This window comes from Lagenorhynchus albirostris, chromosome 5 (genome assembly GCF_949774975.1).
Source record: "Lagenorhynchus albirostris chromosome 5, mLagAlb1.1, whole genome shotgun sequence".
Lineage (NCBI taxonomy): Eukaryota > Metazoa > Chordata > Mammalia > Artiodactyla > Delphinidae > Lagenorhynchus > Lagenorhynchus albirostris.
In genome coordinates, this window is record NC_083099.1 from 90,365,477 (window position 1) to 90,384,467 (window position 18,991).

The 18,991-nt window shown below is 39.6% G+C and overlaps 1 protein-coding gene across 1 annotated transcript in view; it reads left to right on the forward strand.

Annotated features, from left to right (window-relative positions):
- Positions 1-18,991, forward strand: part of MYH15 (myosin heavy chain 15) — a 185,666-nt gene that overhangs the window by 48,874 nt on the left and 117,801 nt on the right. The window contains 1 exon segment of the mRNA XM_060149051.1: positions 13,460-13,565. Coding sequence (XP_060005034.1) covers positions 13,460-13,565 — 106 coding nt within the window.

Below are 18,991 nucleotides of genomic sequence, written 5' to 3' on the forward strand. Positions count from 1 at the left end.
TCTCTAATGATTAATGATGTTGAGCATTGTTTCATGTGTTTGTTGGCAGTCTGTATATCTTCTTTGGAGAAATGTCTATTTAGGTCTTCTGCCCATTTTTGGATTGGGTTGTTTGTTTTTTTTGTTATTGAGCTGCATGAGCTGCTTGTACATTTTGGAGATTAATCCTTTGTCAGTTGCTTCATTTGCAAATATTTTCTCCCATTCTGAGGGTTGTCTTTTGGTCTTCTTTATGGTTTCCTTTGCTGTGCAAAAGCTTTGAAGTTTCAATAGGTCCCTTTTGTTTATTTTTGTTTTTATTTCCATTTCTCTAGGAGGTTCTGATCTGGTCTTTATGATTTATTTCCTTCTGCTAACTTTGGGGTATTTTTGTTCTGCTTTGTCTAATTGCTTTTGGTGTAAGGTTAGGTTGTTTATTTGAGATGTTTCTTGTTTCTTGAGGTGGGATTGTACTGCTTTAAACTTCCCTTTAGAATTGCTTTTGCTGCATCCCATTGGTTTTGGGTCATCGTGTTTTTGTTGTCATTTGTTTCTAGGTATTTTTTGATTTCCTCTTTGATTTCTTCAGTCATCTCTTGGTTCTTTAGTAGCATGTTGTTTAGCCTCCATGCGTTTGTATTTTTTACAGATTTTTTCCTGTAAATGATATCTAGTCTTATAGCATTGTGGTCAGAAAAGGTACTTGATATGATTTCAATTTTCTTAACTTTAGCAAGGCTTGATTTGTGACCCAAGATATGATCTATCCTGGAGAATGTTCCTTGTGCACTTGAGAAGAAAGTGTATTCTGTTGTTTTTGGATGGAATGTCCTATAAATATCAGTTAAGTCCATGTAGTCTAATGTGTCATTTAAAGCTTGTGTTTCCTTATTTTTTTTCATTTTGGATGATCTGTCCATTGGTGAAAGTGGGGTGTAAAGTCCCCTATTATTATTGTGTTACTGTCCGTTTCCCCTTTTATGGCTGTTAGCATTTGCCTTTTATATTGAGGTGCTCCTTTGTTGGGTTCATAAATATTTACAATTGTTTTATCTTCTTCTTGGTTTGGTCCCTTTATAATTATGTGGTTTTCTTCTTTGTCTCTTGTTATAGTCTTTATTTTAATGTCTATTTTGTCTGATATGAGAACTGCTACTCCAGCTTTCTTTTGATTTCCATTTGCATAGAATATCTTTTTCCATCCCCTCACTTTCAGTCTGTGTGTGTCCCTAGGTCTGAAGTGGGTCTCTTGTAGACAGCATATATATGGGCCTTGTTTTTGTATCCTTTCAGCCAGTCTGTTTCTTTTCGTTGGAGCATTTAATCCATTTAATTTAAAGTAATTATTGATATGTATGTTCCTATTACCATTTTCTTAATTGTTTTGGGTTTGTTTTTGTAGGTCTTTTTCTTCTCTTGTTTTCCTCCACCTGTAGAAGTTCCTTTAGCATTTGTTGTAAAGCTGGTTTGGTGGTGCTGAGTTCTCTTAGCTTTTGCTTGTCTATAAAGGTTTTAATTTCTCCGTCAAATCTGAATGAGATCCTTGCTATGTAGAGTAATCTTGGTTGTAGAGTTTTCCCTTTCATCACTTTAAATATGCCTTGCCACTCCTTTCTGGCTTGCAGAGTTTCTGCTTAAAGATCAGCTCTTAGCCTTTTGGGGATTCCCTTGTATGTTATTTGTTGCTTTTCCCTTCCTGCTTTTAATATTTTTTCTTTGTATTTAATTTTTGATAGTTTGATTAATATGTGTTTTGGCATGTTTCTCCTCGGATTTATCCTGTATGGACTCTCTGTGCTTCCTGGACTTGATTGACTATTTCCTTTCCCATGTTAGGGAAGTTTTCAAGTATAATCTCTTCAAATATTTTCTCAGACTCTTTATTTTTCTCTTCTTCTTCTGGGTCCCCTATAATTCAAAAGTTGGTACATTTAATATTGTCCCAGAAATCTCTGAGACTGTTGTCAGTTCTTTTCATTCTTTTCTCTTTATCTGCTCTGCGGCCGTTATTTCCAGTATTCTATCTTCCAGGTCATTGTCCATTCTTCTGCCTCAGTTATTCTGCTATTGATTCCTTCTAGAGTATTTTTAACTTCATTTATTGTGTTGTTCATCATTGTTTGTTTGCTCTTTAGTTCTTCTAGGTCCTTGTTAAACATTTATTCTATTTTCTCCATTCTATTTCCAAGATTTTGGATCATCTTTACTATCACTACTCTGAATCCTTTTTCAGGTAGACTGTCTATTTCTTCTTCATTTGTTTGGTCTGGTGGGTTTTTACCTTGCTTCTGCATCTGGTGCATATTTCTCTGTCTTTTCATTTTGTTTAACTCACTGTGTTTGCAGTCTCCTTTTTGCAGGCTGCAGGTTCGTAGTTCCTCTTATTTCTCTTGTCTGCCCCCAGTGGGTAAGGTTGTTTCAGTGGGTTGTGTAGGTTTCCTGGTGGGGGGGACTGGTTCCTGTGTTCTTTTGGGTGGGGCTGGATCTTGTCTCTTTGGTGGGCAGGGCCGCATCTGGTGTGTTTTGTGGTGTCTTTGAACTTAATATGACTTTAGGCAGCCTGTGTGCTAATGAATGGAGCTGTGTTCCTCTCTTACTAGTTGTTTGGCATGGGTTTTCCAGCACTGGAGCTTGTTGGCCATTGGGTGGAGCTCAGTCTTAATGTTGAGATGGAGATCTCTGAGAGAGCTCTCACCAATTTATATTATGTGGAGCTGGAAGGACTCTGAAGGTCTCTGGCAGCCCAGTATCCTGGACTCAGCTCTCCCAACTTGGAGGCTCAGGCCCAACACCCGGCCGGAGCACCATAACCCTGCCAACTGCATGGCATGGAATAAAATGAAGAAAAAAAAAGTGAACAGACAGAACCCCAAAACAAATGGTAAAAGCAAAACTAAATTGACAAAATCACACAAAACACACACACACACACACACACTCACAAAAAGAGAAAAATAAAGGAAGAGAGAAACCAAACCAGTAAACAAACCCACCAATGAAAACAAGCACTAAAATCTAAGCTAAGATAAACATAAAACCAAAAACGAATCAAACGCAGTAAGAAAACCCCAAGGCTACAGTTGCTCCCAAATTCCACCTCCTCAATTTTGGGACATTTGTTGTCTATTCAGGTACTCCACAGATGTAGGGTTTATCAAGCTGATTGCTGGGATTTAATCTGCTGCTCTTGAGGCTGCACAGAGAAATTTCCCTTTCTCTACTTTGTTTGCACAGCTCCTGGGGTTCAGCTTTGGTTTTGGCCCCACCTCTGCGTGTAGGCCGCTCTCAGGCATCTCTTCCCCACCCAGAGAGGAGGTTGTTAAAGCTGTGGCTGATTAGGCCTCTCTTACTCCCTCAGGCTAGTTAGAGGGAGGAGTATGGTAGTCATAATTGGAATGCGGGGCATGCCTGCAGTGGCAGAGACCAGCATGATGTTGCAACAGCCTGAGGTGCACCATGTGTTCTTCCAGGGAAGGTGGCCCTAGATCATGGGATCCTGGCAGTGGCGGGCTGCACAGGCTTCTGGAGGGGTGTGGGTAGTGACCTGTGCTTGCACACAGGATTCTTGGTGGCAGTGGCGGCAGTAATAGAGGTCTTTGCCTGCCTCTGGGGTCCAAGATGTTAGCCATTTGTCATGCCTGTCTCTGGAGTTCACTTAGGTGGTGCTCTGCCATCTGTGGGCACATGAAGCAGGAAGCCCCTCTCCTCACACACCCTAAAACAATGGTCTCTTGACTCTCCATCAGGTCCAGACTTTTTCTCAGACTCCCTCCTGGCTAGCTGTAGTGCACTAGCCCCCTTCAGGCTGTCTTCATGCAGCCAACCCCAGTCTACTCCCTAGGGTCTGACCTCTGAAGCTCAAGCCTCAGCTCCCAGACCTCACCTGCCCCAGTGGGTGAGCAGACAACCATCTCAATCTGGTGAGTGCCAGTTGGCACTGATCCTCTGTGTGGGAAGCTCTCTGCTTTGCCCTCTGCACCCCTGTTGCTGTGCTGTCTTCTGTGGCTCCAAAGCTTCCCACCCCCATCCACACCAGTGAAGGGACTTCCTAGTGTGTGGAAACTTTTCCTCCTTCACAGCTCCCTCCCAGAAGTTCAGGTCCTGTTCCTATTCTTTTATCTCTGTGTTTTCTTTTTTCTTTTGCCCTACCCAGATATGTGGGGTTTTCTTGCCTTTTGGGAAGTCTGAGGTCTTCTGCCAGCATTCAGTAGGCGTTCTGTAGGAGTTGTTCCACATGTAGATGTATTTTTGATGTATTTGTGGGGAGGAAGGTGATCTCCACGTCTTATTCCTCTGCTGTCTTCAAGGTCTGCCTATGTTTCTTTTTTGCAGAGGTGTATGTTAGCCATTCTGTACTTCCTATGTATTCTAGACAGCTCTGGCTTGATATTTCACCAAGCTGAAAATGACTTCTGGTTTGGGAACTTGACACACCATTGAGATCAAATTGAAATCGTTTTCCAGCATTACATCCCTGTACAGACTTTTCTGAGCAAGGTCCAACAGTTGGCACTCCTCCCTGCCAAAGTCTACAGTTACATCCTTGAAAGACAATGATCCCTGACTGTTCTTCACGGACATCAGAGACACCTCTTCACTCAGCCCCTGGAAGCTCCCTGTGCTCACCAGCCCCTCACCCACGCTCTTTCAAGACACTGGCCATCTAATCACAGCCATAAATGTTAAAATAAAATATTGAGCTGACATTGAACCATACTCAGCAGGACAAGTAGCTAAGCTATTTCTTGGTAGTGAGGTTATAGGTGTTTGGCAGCTTCTTGCCTTTTAAGACATTCGCCACCACATGCCTGCATGACATGCTATGATTATAGAAGAGGACTTGCTCTGTGTAAAACTAATGAGCCCATAGAAGGACTGAAATCAAACCTTCGTCTCTTTAATATTGTGTTCTCAGGGACTGAGTTACTACCCCAGCCTCTACTATAATGGAATCAGTGAAGCAAGCTAATATATTATTATTCAACAGTAAAAGAAAAGAAACCCTCATCCTCCATCCTCTCCCTCCCTCCCCGACTCTCCCTCTTGCTCATGCACTCTCTCTATTTCTCTCTCTCTCTTCTTCCATCTCCTGGAGACAAAGCAAGAAAGCACACTGTAAGGCTTTTCTTTTCTTAGGAATTGTACTGACTTTATAGAGACAATTGTCATGGCTAAGAATAGAGATGTATATGCTGTTGATGACAATTGCAAAAGATGGCAAAAATTCTTGCAGTGTTAACACGCTATACAAAATTTAGTTCTAGCTCTAATGCTAACTAACTCTTGGACTTTGGTCAAATACTCCATCTCTCTGAGCACCCATGAAGAAGTTAAATTCTTCTGTGTGTCTTAGTGGTGGGGTGATTGGCATCTAAAGGGGATACTTCCTTGTGTATGAGCATGTCCACACATTGTAGGAGGCTTTGCATTCCTGCTCCAAGGTGCTAAATACCAGTAATACTCTCAGTCACTATAACAATGGAAAAATGCCCACCCTGTTTCCAAATGCCCCCCACCCTTAGGGGGAGGCACCATCCCGAGTTGAGAGACACTATACGTGATTATCAGGAAGTAAGGTTCTTCAGGCCTAGTATTTTATGACTCCAGGAGAGTTCTGACTGTGCTGATCAGAAATAAGTTATTTTACTTTAAAAAGATTAATAATGATCAAACAATAATAATAATAAGTAGCCATTGAATGTTCACTATGGGTGCTATGCTATGTGCTTTGTATGGATAGCTTATTTAATCTAACAGCAAGCCTGCAAAATTGATCTTATTTACATTTCCATTTTATAGTTAAAGCCAGTGAACCTTAGAACGATTAACTGCTCAAGGCAACATGGGTAATAAATACTGGATTGAGGGTGAGGAAGTGATAAAAGTGGAAAAGGCATGGGAAAGGGGGAACTAATATTTATTGGATGCTAAGTGTCAACTGTTGTGCTATGTATATTTACATCCACTGTCTCATTGAACCTCTCCCAACAACCATGAGACAAGAATATTTTAATATTGTTATGTTACAGATGAGAAAGTGAGGGATCAAGGTGGTTAAAACTATGGCTATTTGACTCCACTTCTTTTCAGTTTTGTTTTTTTCTGTCATATACTCTCAAACCCCAAGTAATCAAAGTCTTCTGTGAGGTTATTTTGAAAAGAGCTCAGACATAGGTCCATTTAGTCCCTGAAAAGTGGGCATGTAGATTTTCCTGCCTCTGTCGTCCTTCATTGGACAGAAAGTGATGAAAATGATTAATTGGTGAGCAGTATATTGGATTATCAGTTTTATTAATTGATTCAGCACACATCATACCATCCATTTCTTCCTCTGCTACAACTTCAGGCTTTCTTCCTGTTTCTTTGCTACTCCCCACCCATGGCTAGTTTCTCTCCCACTCCTACTTCTCAAGTATTTAGGGAATTAAAAGGGAGTGAGCAAGTTAGTCATGTTCTTTTTAACTTTCAAAGTGACTGCTATAGACAGAGAGTGATTCCTCAGTGCTCTGGAGGATAAAAATCATTCCTGGTGCTTTATTTGTGCGGGTGTGCTCTTGACGCCAATAATAAAAAACTGTGATGCCATCGGCTTATGGATTACTGTGGAAATGACTCAAGATAACTGATCAGGGAGTGAGTGACTCATAACTAAATCACCACCAGACACAAACTGGCTCCTGCTGTGTTCACTCTCCTGGGCAACTAAAGGATGGATTCAATAGGCCTATTTTAAATGTTAAGTCGTTGGAGCACATTCTGCTTCCAGGCTTGGAGACTGTCCAGCTGAAAGTCACTCCTACTTGGAGTCTATCAGAAACCTGCTACTACAGCAGTGCCTTTGCATCACGGCACCAGGATCTGCATCTGTACAGCAGCAGCAGGCACAGAGGTTGGAGCTCTCCCTAGTAGGTTATGAGAGAGCTTTTGCCACACACCTCCAGGGAGGGGAAATGCAGCCTGAGTTTTATAGTAGGAGAATCTGAGTCAGAATGATGCACTAAATTGCCATTCTCCCTGCACAGAGTTGAGAACAGCCCTGGGAATTAATATAATAAAGAAGGTGGAAGCTGAGGCTGGAAAGAATCTTTAAGAGCATAATTCAGGTGAAGAGACTGCAGCCCAGGGAGGTTAGGTCACTTGCCAAAGGTTATACAATTTATTAGCAACAGCAGCAGAAGGACGAGGGCTGGGAATTCGAGATTCCTAACATACTCTACCAGTATTTTTCAAAGTTTATGGTGTGTAGGAGTCGGAGTGGATTGTGTTAGAGTAAAAATTCTGGTTTAGAGGTCTGGGATGGGGGGAGACCCTCAAGATGGTGGAGGATTAAGACGTGGAGATCACCTTCCTCTCCAAAATTACATCAGAAATACATCTACATGTGGAACAACTCCTACAGAACACCTAATGAATGCTGGCAGAAGACATCAGACTTTCCAAAAGCCATATGGCTGACAGGGTCTTGGTTCCTCAGCTGGGTGTCAGACCTGTGCCTCTGAGGTGGGAGAGCTGAGTTCAGGACATTGGTCCACCAGAGACCTCTCAGTTCCATATAATATCAAACGGCGAAAGCTCTCCCAGAGATCTCCATCTCAACCCTAAGACCTAGCTCCACTCAACAACCAGCAAGCTACAGTGCTGGACACCCTATGCAAAACAATGAGAGAGACAGGAACACAACCCCACCCCTTAGGAGAGAGGCTGCCTAAAATCATAATAAGGTCACAGCCACTCTGAAACACACAGCCAGACGTGGTACTGCCCACCAGAAAGACAAAATCTAGCCTCATCCACCAGAAGACACACACTAGTCCCCTCGACCAGGGAGTCTACACAACCCACTGAACAAACCTTAGCCACTGGGGGCAGACACCAAAAACAACTGGAACTATGAAACTGCAACCTGTGAAAAGGAGACTGCAAACACAGTAAGTTAAGCAAAATGAGAAGACAGAGAAACACACAGGAGATAAAGGAGCAAGGTAAAAACCCACCAGACCAAACAAATGAAGAGGAAATAGGCAGTCTACCTGAAAAAGAATTCAGAGTAGTGATAGTAAAGATGATCCAAAATCTTGGAAATAGAATGGAGAAAAAACAAGAAACGTTTAACAAGGACTTAGAAGAACTAAAGAACAAACAAACAATGATGAACATTATTGAATAAATGAAGTTAAAAATTTTCTAGAAAGAATCAATAGCAGAATAACTGAGGCAGAAGAATGGATAAGTGACCAGGAAGACAAAATAGTGGAAATAATTACCATAGAGCAGAATAAAGAAAAGGGAATGAAAAGAATTGAGGACAGTCTTGGACACCACTGCAACAACATTAAACACACCAACATTTGAATTATAGGGGTCCCAGAAGAAGAAGGGAAAAAGAAATGTACTGAGAAAATGTTTGAAGAGATTATAGTTGAAAAATTCCCTAATATGGGAAAGGAAATAGTCAATCAAGTCCAGAAAGTGCAGAGAGTCCCATACAGGAGAAATCCAAGGAGAAACATGTCAAGACACATATTAATCAAACTACTGAAAATTAAATACAAAGAAAAAATATTAAAAGCAGCAAGGGAAAACAACAAATAACATACAAGGAAATCCCCATAAGGTTAACAGCTGATCTTAGAGCAGAAACTCTGCAAACCAAAAGGGAGTGGCAAGACATATTTAAAGTGATGAAAGGGAAAAACTTATAACCAAGATTACTCTACCCAGCAGGGATCTCATTCAGATTTGATGGAGAAATTAAAACCTTTATAGACAAGCAAAGGCTAAGAGAATTCAGCACCACCAAAGCAGCTTTACAACAAATTCTAAAAGGACTTCTCTAGGCAGGAAACACAAGAGAAGGAAAAGACCTACAATAACAAACTCAAAACAATTAAGAAAATGGTAATAGGAACATACATATCGATAATTACCTTAAATGTAAATAGATTAAATGCTCCCACCGAAAGACATAGACTAGCTGAATGGATACAAAAACAAGATCCGTACATAGGCTGTCTACACGAGACCCAATTCAGACCTAGGGGCACATACAGACCAAAAGTGAGGGGATGGAAAAAGATATTCCATGCAAATGGAAATCAAAAGAAAGCTGGAGTAGCAATTCTCATATCAGACAAAATAGACTTTAACACAAAGACTATTATAAGAGACAAAGAAGAACACTAAATAATGATCAAGGGACCAATTGGAGAAGAAGATATAACAATTGTAAATATTTATGAACCCAAAATAGGAGCACCTCAATACATAAGGCAAATGCTAACAGCCATAAAAGGGGAAAACGACAGTAACACAATCATAGTAGGGACTTTAACACCCCACTTTCACCAATGGACAGATCAACCAAAAAGAAAATAAATAAGCAAACACAAGCTTTAAATGACACATTAAACAAGATGGACATAATTGATATTTATAGGACATTCCATCTAAAAACAACAGAATACACTTTCTTCTCAAGTGCTCATGGAAGATTCTCCAGGATAGACCATATCTTGGGTCACAAATCAAGCCTTGGTAAACTTAAGAAAATTGAAATCATATCAAGTATCTTTTCCGACCACAACACTATGAGACCAGATATCAATTACGGGAAAAAATTGGTAAAAAATACAAACACATGGAAGCTAAACAATACACTACTTAATATCCAAGGGATCACTGAATAAATCAAAGAGGAAATAAAAAAATACCTAAAAACAAATGACAATGAAACCATGTCAATCCAAAACCTGTGGGATGCAGCAAATGCAGTTCTAAGAGGGAAGTTTATTGCAATGCAGTCCTACCTTAAGCAACATGAGGCATCTTAAAAAAACAACCTAAACTTACACCTAAAGCAATTAGAGAAAGAAGAACAAAAAAAAGTTAGCACAAGGAAAGAAATCATAAAGATCAGATCAGAAATAAATGAAAAAGAAATGAAGGAAACAATAGCAAAGATCAATAAAACTAAAAGCTGGTTCTTTGAGAAGATAAACAAAATTGATAAAACATTAGCCAGACTCATCAAGAAAAAAAGGGAGAAGACTCAAATCACTAGAATGAGAAATGAAGAACGAGAAGCATTAACTGACACTGCAGAAATACAAAGGATCATGAGACATTACTACAAGCAACTCTATGCCAATAAAATGGACAACCTGCAGAAATGGAAAATTTCATAGAAAAGCACAACATTCAAGATTGAACCAGGAAAAAATAGAAAATATAAACACACCAATCACAAGGACTGAAATTGAGACTGTGATTAAAAATCTTCCAACAAACAAAAGCAAGAGCCACGTGGCCTTGCAGGCGAATTCTATCAAACATTTAGAGAAGAGCTAACACCTATCCTTCTCAAACTCTTCCAAAATATAGCAGAGGGAGGAACAAACCCCAAACTCATTCTACAAGGCCACCATCACCCTGATACCAAAACCAGACAAAGATGTCACAAAGAAAGAGAACTACAGGCCAATATCACTGATGAACACAGATGCAAAAATCCTCAACAAAATACTAGCAAACAGAATCCAACAGCACATTAAAAGGATCATACACCATGATCAAGTGCGGTTTATCCCAGGAATGCAAGGATTCTTCAATATATGCAAATCAATCAGTGTGATAAACCACATTAAAAAATTGAAGAAAAACCATATGATCATCTCAATAGATGCAGAAAAAGCCTTCAACAATCTTCAACACCCATTTATGATAAAAATCAGAAAGTCGGCAAAGAGGGAACTTAACTTACCTCAACATAATAAATGCCATATGTGACAAACCCACAGCCAACATCGTTGACAATGGTGAAAAACTGAAACCATTTCCTCTAAGATCAGCAACAAGACAAGGTTGTCCATTCTCACCACTATCATTCAACATTGTTTTGGAAGCTTTAGCCACAGCAATCAGAGAAGAAAAAGAAATAAAAGGAATCCAAACTGGAAAAGAAGAAGTAAAGCTGTCACTGCTTGCAGATGACATGATACTATACATAGAGAATCCTAAAGATGCTACCACAAAACTACTAGAGCTAATCAATGAATTTGGTAAAGTAGCAGGATACAAAATTAATGCACAGAAATTCTTGCATTCCTATACAGTAATGATGAAAAATCTGAAAGAGAAATTAAGGAAACACTCCCATTTATCATTGCAAAAGAAAGAATAAAATACCTAGGAATAAACCTACCTGAGGAGAAAAAGACCTGTATGCAGAAAACATTAAGACACTGATGAAAGAAATTAAAGATGACACAAACAGATGGAGATGTATACCATGTTCTTGGATTGGGAGAATCAACATTGTGAAAATGACTATACTACCCAAAGCAAACTACAGATTCAAGCAATTCCTGTCAAACTACCAATGGCATTATTCACAGAACTATACATACAAAAAAATTTCACAGTTTGTATGGAAACACAAAAGACCCTGAATAGCCAAAGCAATCTTGAGAAAGAAAAACAGACCTGGAGGAATCAGGCTCCCTGACTTCAGACTATACTACAAAGCTATAGTAATCAAGACAATATGGTACTGGCACAAAAACACAAATATAGATCAATGGAACAGAATGGAAAGTGCAGAGATAAACCCAAGCATATATGGTCACCTTATTTTTGGTAAAGGAGGCAAGAATATACAATAGAGAAAAGAGAGCCTCCAGTAAATGGTGCTGGGAAAACTGGACAGCTACATGTAAAAGAATGAAATTAGAACACTCCCTAACACCATACACAAAAATAAACTCAAAATTGATTAAAGACCTAAATTTAAGGCCAGACACTATAAAACTCTTAGAGAAAAACATAGGCAGAACACTCTATGACATAAATCTCAGCAAGATCCTTTTTGACCCACCTCCTAAAGAAATGAAAATAAAAACAAAAATAAACAAATGGGACCTAATGAAACTTAAAAGCTTTTGCACAGCAAAGGAAACCATAAACAAGACAAAAAGACAACCATCAGAATGGGAGAAAATATTTGCAAATGAAGCAACTGACAAAGGATTAATCTCCAAAATATACAAGCAGCTCATGTGGCTCAATATCAAAAACCAAACAACCGAATCCAAAAATGGGCAGAAGACCTAAATAGACATTTCTCCAAAGAAGATATACAGATTTCCAAAAAACACATGAAAGTATGCTCAACATCACTAATATTAGAGAAAGGCAAATCAAAACTGCAATGGGATATCACCTTACACCAGTCAGAATGGCCATCATTAGAATATCTGCAAACAATAAATGCTGGATAGGGTGTGGAGAAAAGGGAACCCTCTTGCACTGCTGGTGGGAATGTAAATTGATACAGCCACTATGGAGAACAGTATGGAGGTTCCTTTAAAAACTACAAATAGAACTACCATACGACCCAGCAATCCCACTCCTGGGCATATACCCTGAGAAAACCATAATTCAAAGAGTCATGTACCAAAATGTTCATTGCAGCTCTATTTACAATAGCCCGGAGTTGGAAACAACCTAAGTGTCCATCATTGGATGAATGGATAAAGAAGATGTGGCACATATGTACAATGGAATATTACTCAGCCATAAACAGAAATGAAATTGAGTTATTTGTAGTGAGGTGGATGGATGTAGAGTCTGTCATACAGAGTGAATTAAGTCAGAAAGAGAAAAACAAACATATATATGGAATGTAAAAAAAAAAATTGTTCTGAAGACCCTAGGGGCAGGACAAAAATAAAGATGCAGATGTAGAGAATGGACTTGAGGACACAGGGAGGGGGAAGGGTAAGTTGGGACGAAGTGAGAGTGTCTTGGACTTACATATACTACCAAATGTAAAATAGATAGGAAGCAGCTGCATAGCACAGGGAGGTCAGCTCGGTGCTTTGTAACCTCCTAGAGGGGTGGGATAGGGAGGGTGGGAGGGAGATGCAAGAGGGAGGAGAATTGGGGATATATGTATAGCTGATTCACTTTGTTATAAACCAGAAACTAACACACTATTGTAAAGCAATTATACTCCATAAAGGTGTGAAAGAAATAAATTAAAAGAAAAATTAAAAACTTAGGTCTGGGATGAGATGCCAAGTGTTGGCATCGTTAACAATCTCAGGTGATGCTGATGCTGTAGGTCTTAGGACCACACTTTGAACAGCAAGACTTTAGACCATGTTGCCACACTACTCCAGGATATTTGGTCCTTTAGTGATAGGAACATGAATCTCTTACAGGAGTGTTGGGTAGGGAGATCCCAGGCTAGCTCAACTCTGTTCCCCCCTCTCTTCCGCTTTTCACCTCTCTCCCTCCCTTCTTGTTTTCCTCCCTTCCTTGCTTCTTTCTTCCTTTCCTCTTATATTCAGCATAAAGCTAGAACCACAGAATGTGGATAAATACGCTGGTTTTTACTAGAAAGTGGTTGCTGATAGAGAATGCCCAGGATCAAAATGAGCACTGCTCTCAGATGAAGGAATACTTTCAATGTGATTTCCAGGTGACCTATGACGTTGGTGCCTTATCTAAGTCAATTTATGAGAGGATGTTTAAGTGGCTGGTGGCACGTATCAACAGGGCCCTGGATACCAAGCTGTCAAGGCACTTTTTCACTGGCATTCTCTTTTTTTTAAATCTGTTTTTCTTTTCTTTTCTTTTCTTTTTTTAACATCTTTATTGGAGTATAATTGCTTTAAAATGGTGTGTTAGTTTCTGCTTTATAACAAAGTGAATCAGCTATACATATACATATATTCCCACATCTCCTCCCTCTTACGTCTCCCTCCCACCCTCTCTATCCCACCCCTCTAGGTGGTCACAAAGCACTGAGCTGATCTCCCTGTCCTATGTGGCTGCTTCCCACTAGCTGTTGGTTTTACATTTGGTAGTGTATATATGTCCATGCCACTCTCTCACTTTGTCCCAACTTACCCTTCCCCTCCCCATGTCATCAAGTCCATTCTCTAGTAGGTCTGCATCTTTATTTCCATCCTGCCTCTAGGTTCTTCATGATCATTTTTTTTATAGATTCCGTATATATATGGAATATATATATATATGTATATATATATATATATACGTTTTTCTCTTTCTGACTTAATTCACTCTGTATGACAGACTCTAGGTCCATCCACTTCACTACAAATAACTCAATTTCATTTCTTTTTATGGCTGAGTAATATTCCATTGTATATATGTTCACATCTTCTTTATCTATTCATCTGTTGATAGACACTTAGGTTGCTTCCATGTCATGCCTATTGTAATGCCTAAGGAGGCATTGTCTCCGTAGGCAGGTTTATTCCTAGGTACTTTATTCTTTTTGTTGCAGTGGTAAATGGGAGTGTTTCCTTAATTTCTCTTTCAGATTTTTCATCATTAATATATAGGAATGCAAGAGATTTTTGTGCATTAATTTTATATCCTGCTACTTTACCAAATTCATTTATTAGCTCTAGTAGTTTTGTGGTAGCATCTTTAGGATTCTGTATTTATAGTGTCATGTCATCTTCAAACAGTGACAGCTTTACTTCTTCTTTTCTGATTTGGATTCCTTTTGTTTCTTTTTCTTCTCTGATTGCTGTGGCTAAAACTTCCAAAACAATGTTGAATAATAGTGGTGAGAATGGACAACCTTGTCTTGTTGCTGATCTTAGAGGAAATGGTTTCAGTTTTTCACCATTGAGAATAATGTTGGCTGTGGGTTTGTCATATATGGCATTTATTATGTTGAGGAAAGTCAAGTTCCCTCTTTGCCTACTTTCTGGAGGATTTTTATCATAAATGGGTGCTGAAGTTTGTTGAAGGCTTTTTCTGCATCTATTGAGATGATCATATGGCTTTTATTCTTCAATTTTTAATGTGGTTTATCACACTGATTGATTTGCATATATTGAAGAGTCCTTGCATTCCTGGGATAAACTGCACTTGATCATGGTGTATGATCCTTTTAATGTGCTGCTGGATTCTGTTTGCTAGTATTTTGTTGAGGATTTTTGCATCTATGTTCATCAGTGATATTGGCCTGTAGTTTTCTTGTTTGTGACATCTTTGTCTGGTTTTGGTATCAGGGTGATGGTGGCCTTGTAGAATGAGTTTGGGGTTCCTCCCTCTGCTATATTTTGGAAGAGTTTGAGAAGGATAGGTGTTAGCTCTTCTCTAAATGTTTGGTAGAATTTGCCTGTGAAGCCATCTGGTCCTGGGTTTTTATCTGTTGGAAGATTTTTAATCACAGTCTCAATTTCAGTCGTTGTGATTGGTGTGTTTATAGTTTCTATTTCTTCCTTGTTCAGTCTCAGAAGGTTGTGCTTTTCTAAGAATTTGTCCATGTCTTTTAGGTCGTCCATTTTATTGGCATAGAGTTGCTTGTAGTAATGTCTCATGATCCTTTGTATTTCTGCAGTGTCAGTTGTTACTTTTCCTTTTTTATTTCTAATTCTGGTGATTTGAGCCTTCTCCCTTTTTTTCTTGAGGAATCTGACCAATGGTTTATCAATTTTATCTTCACAAAGAACCAGCTTTTAGTTTTACTGATCTTTGCCATTGTTTCCCTCGTTTCTCTTTCAGTTATTTCTGATCTGATCTTTATGACTTCCTTCCTTCTGCCAACTTCGGGGTTTTTTGGTTCCTCTTTCTCTAATTGCTTTAGGTGTAAGTTTAGGTTGTTTATTTGAGATTCCTCCTATTTCTTAAGGTAGGACTCTATTGCCATAAGCTTCCATCTTAGAACTGCCTTGCTGCATCCCACAGGTTTTGGATTGTTGTGGTTTCATTGTCATTTGTTTATAGGTATTTTTTAATTTCCTCTTTGATTTCTTCAGTGATCTCTTGGTTATTAAGTAGTGTATTGTTTAGCCTCCATGTGTTTGTGTTTTTTACCGATTTTTTCCTGTAATTGATATCTGGTTTCATGGTGTTGTGGTCAGAAAAGATACTTGATATGATTTGAATTTTCTTAAATTTACCAAGGCTTGATTTCTGACCCAAGATATGATCTATCCTGGAGAATGTTCCATGTGCACTTGTAAGAAAGTGTATTCTGTTGTTTTTGGATGGAATGTCCTATAAATATCAATTAAGTTCATCTTGTTTAATGTATCATTTAAAGCTTGTGTTTGCTTATTTATTTTCTTTTTGGTTGATCTGTCCATTGGTGAAAGTGGGGTGTTAAAGTCCCCTACTATGATTGTGTTACTGTCATTTTCCCCTTTTTTGGCTGTTAGCATTTGCCTTATATATTGTGGTGCTCCCTTGTTGGGTTCATAAATATTTACAATTGTTATATCTTCTTCTCCAATTGGTCCCTTGATCATTATTTAGTGTCCTTCTTTGTCTCTTGTAATAGTCTTTGTGTTAAAGTCTATTTTGTCTGATATGAGAATTGCTACTCCAGCTTTCTTTTGATTTCCATTTGCATGGAATATCTTTTTCCATCCCCTCACTTTTAGTTTGTATGTGTCCCTAGGTCTGACGTGGGTCTCGTGTAGACAGCCTATGTATGGGCCTTGTTTTTGTATCCATTCAGCCAGTCTATGTCTTTTGGTAGGAGCATTTAATCCATTTACATTTAAGGTAATTATTGATATGTATGTTCCTATTACCATTTTCTTAATTGTTTTGAGTTTGTTATTGTAGGTCTTTTCCTTCTCTTGTGTTTCCTGCCTAGAGAAGTCCTTTTAGAATTTGTTGTAAAGCTGCTTTGGTGGTGCTGAATTCTCTTAGCTTTTGCTTGTCTGTAAAGGTTTTAATTTCTCTGTCAAATCTGAATGAGATCGTTGCTGGGTAGAGTAATCTTGGTTGTAGTTTTTTCCCTTTCATCATTTTAAATATGTCCTGCCCCTGCCTTCTGGCCTGCAGAGTTTCTGCTCTAAGATCACCTGTTAACCTTATGGGGATTCCTTGTATGGTATTTGTTGTTTGTCCCTTGCTGCTTTTAATATTTTTTCTTTGTATTTAATTTTTGATAGTTTGATTAATATGTGTCTTGGCGTGTTTCTCCTTGGTTTTATCCTGTATGGGACATTCTGTGCTTCCTGGACTTGATTAATTATTTCCTTTCCCATGTTAGGGAAGCTTTCAACTATAATCTCTTCAAATATTTTCTCAGTCCCTTTCTTTTTCTCTTCTTCTTCTGGGACCCCTGTAATTCGAATACTGGTGCATTTTATGTTGTCCCAGAGGTCTGTGAGACTGTCCTCTATTATCTTCATTCTTCTTTCTTCATTCTGCTCTGCAGCAGTTATTTCCACTATTTTGTCTTCCAGGTCACTTATCCATTCTTCTGCCTCAGTTTTTCTGCTACTGATTCCTTCTAGAGAAGTTTTAATTTCATTTATTGTGTTGTTCATCATTGTTTGTTTGCTCTTTCGTTCTTCTAGGTCCTTGTTAAAAGTTTCTTGTATTTTCTCCATTCTATTTCCAAGATTTTGGATTATCTCCACTATCATTACTCTGAATTCTTTTTCAGGTAGACTGCCTATTTCCTCTTCATTTGTTCGGTCTGGTGGGTTTTTACCTAGCTCCTTCATCTGCTTTGTGTTTCTTTGTATTCACATTTTGCTTCACTTACTGTGTTTGGGGTCTACTTTTCGCAGGCTGAAGGTTTGTAGTTCCTGTTGTTTTTGGTGTCTGCCCCCAGTGGCTAAGGTTGGTTCAGTGGATTATGTAGGCTTCCTGGTGGAGGGGTCTAGTGCCTCTGTTCTGGTAGATGAGACTGGATCTTGTCTTTCTGGTTGGCAGGTCTGCATCTGGTGGTGTGTTTTGGAGTGTCTGTGGCCTTAATATTATTTTAGGGAGGCTCTCTGCTAATGGGTGGCTTGTGTTCCTGTCTTGCTAGTTGTTTTTCATAGGATGTCCAGCACTATAGCTTGCTGTTCATTGAGTGGAGCTGGGTCTTGTTGTTGAAAATGAGATCTATGGGAGATTTTCGCCGTTTGATATTACGTGGAGCTGGGAGGTCTCTGGTGGATGAATGTCCTGAACTTGGCTCTCCCACCTCAGAGGCACAAATCTGCCACCTAGCCAGAGCACCAAGATGCTGTCATCCACACAGCTCAGAATAAAAGGGAGAAAACAGAAGGAAAGAATGAGAAAAATAAAACAAAGTTATTAAAATAAAAAATAATTTTTAAATATAAAAAAATTTAAAAAGTAATAAAAAAGAAGAAAGAAAGAAGAGAGCAACCAAAGCAAAAAACAAATCCACCAATTACAAGCGCTAAAAACTATACTAAAAAAAAAAAAAAGAAAAATTTGATGGACAGAACCCTAGGACACATGGTAAAAGCAAAGCTATACAGACAAAATCACACACAGAAGCATACACATACACACTCACAAAAAGAGAAAAAGGGAAAAAAATATACATATATCATCGCTCCCAAAGTCCACCTCCTCAATTTGGGTTGATTCGTTGTCTATTCAGGTATTCCACAGATGCAGGGTGCATCAAGTTGATTGTGGAGATTTAATCCACTGCTCCTGAGGCTGCTGGGAGAAATTTCCCTCTCTTTTCTTTGTTCGCACAGCTCCCGGGGTTCAGCTTTGGATTTGGACCCACCTCTGTGGTAGGTCGCCGAAGGCGTCTGTTCTTCGCTCAGACAGGACGGGGTTAAAGGAGCTGCTGATGCGGGGGCTCTGGCTCATTCAGGGCAGGGGGAGGGAGGGGCACGGAGTGCGGGGCGAGCCTGCGGCGGCAGAGGCCGGCATGACGTTGCACAAGCCTGAGGTTCCCCGTGCGTTCTCCCGGGGAAGTTGTCCCTGGATCACGGGACCCTGGCAGTGGCAGGCTGCACAGGCTCCCATCTCTGGGGTCCGTGCTGATAGCCGCGGCTCGCACCCATCTCTGGAGCTCATTTAGGCGGTGCTCTGAATCCCCTCTCTTTGCGCACCAGGAAACAAAGAGGGAAGAAAAAGTCTCTTGCCTCTTCGGCACCTCCAGACTTTCCCGGACTCCCTCCCGGCTAGCTGTGGCGCACTAACCCCCTTCAGGCTGTGTTCACGCAGCCAACCCCAGTCCTCTCCCGGCGCTCCG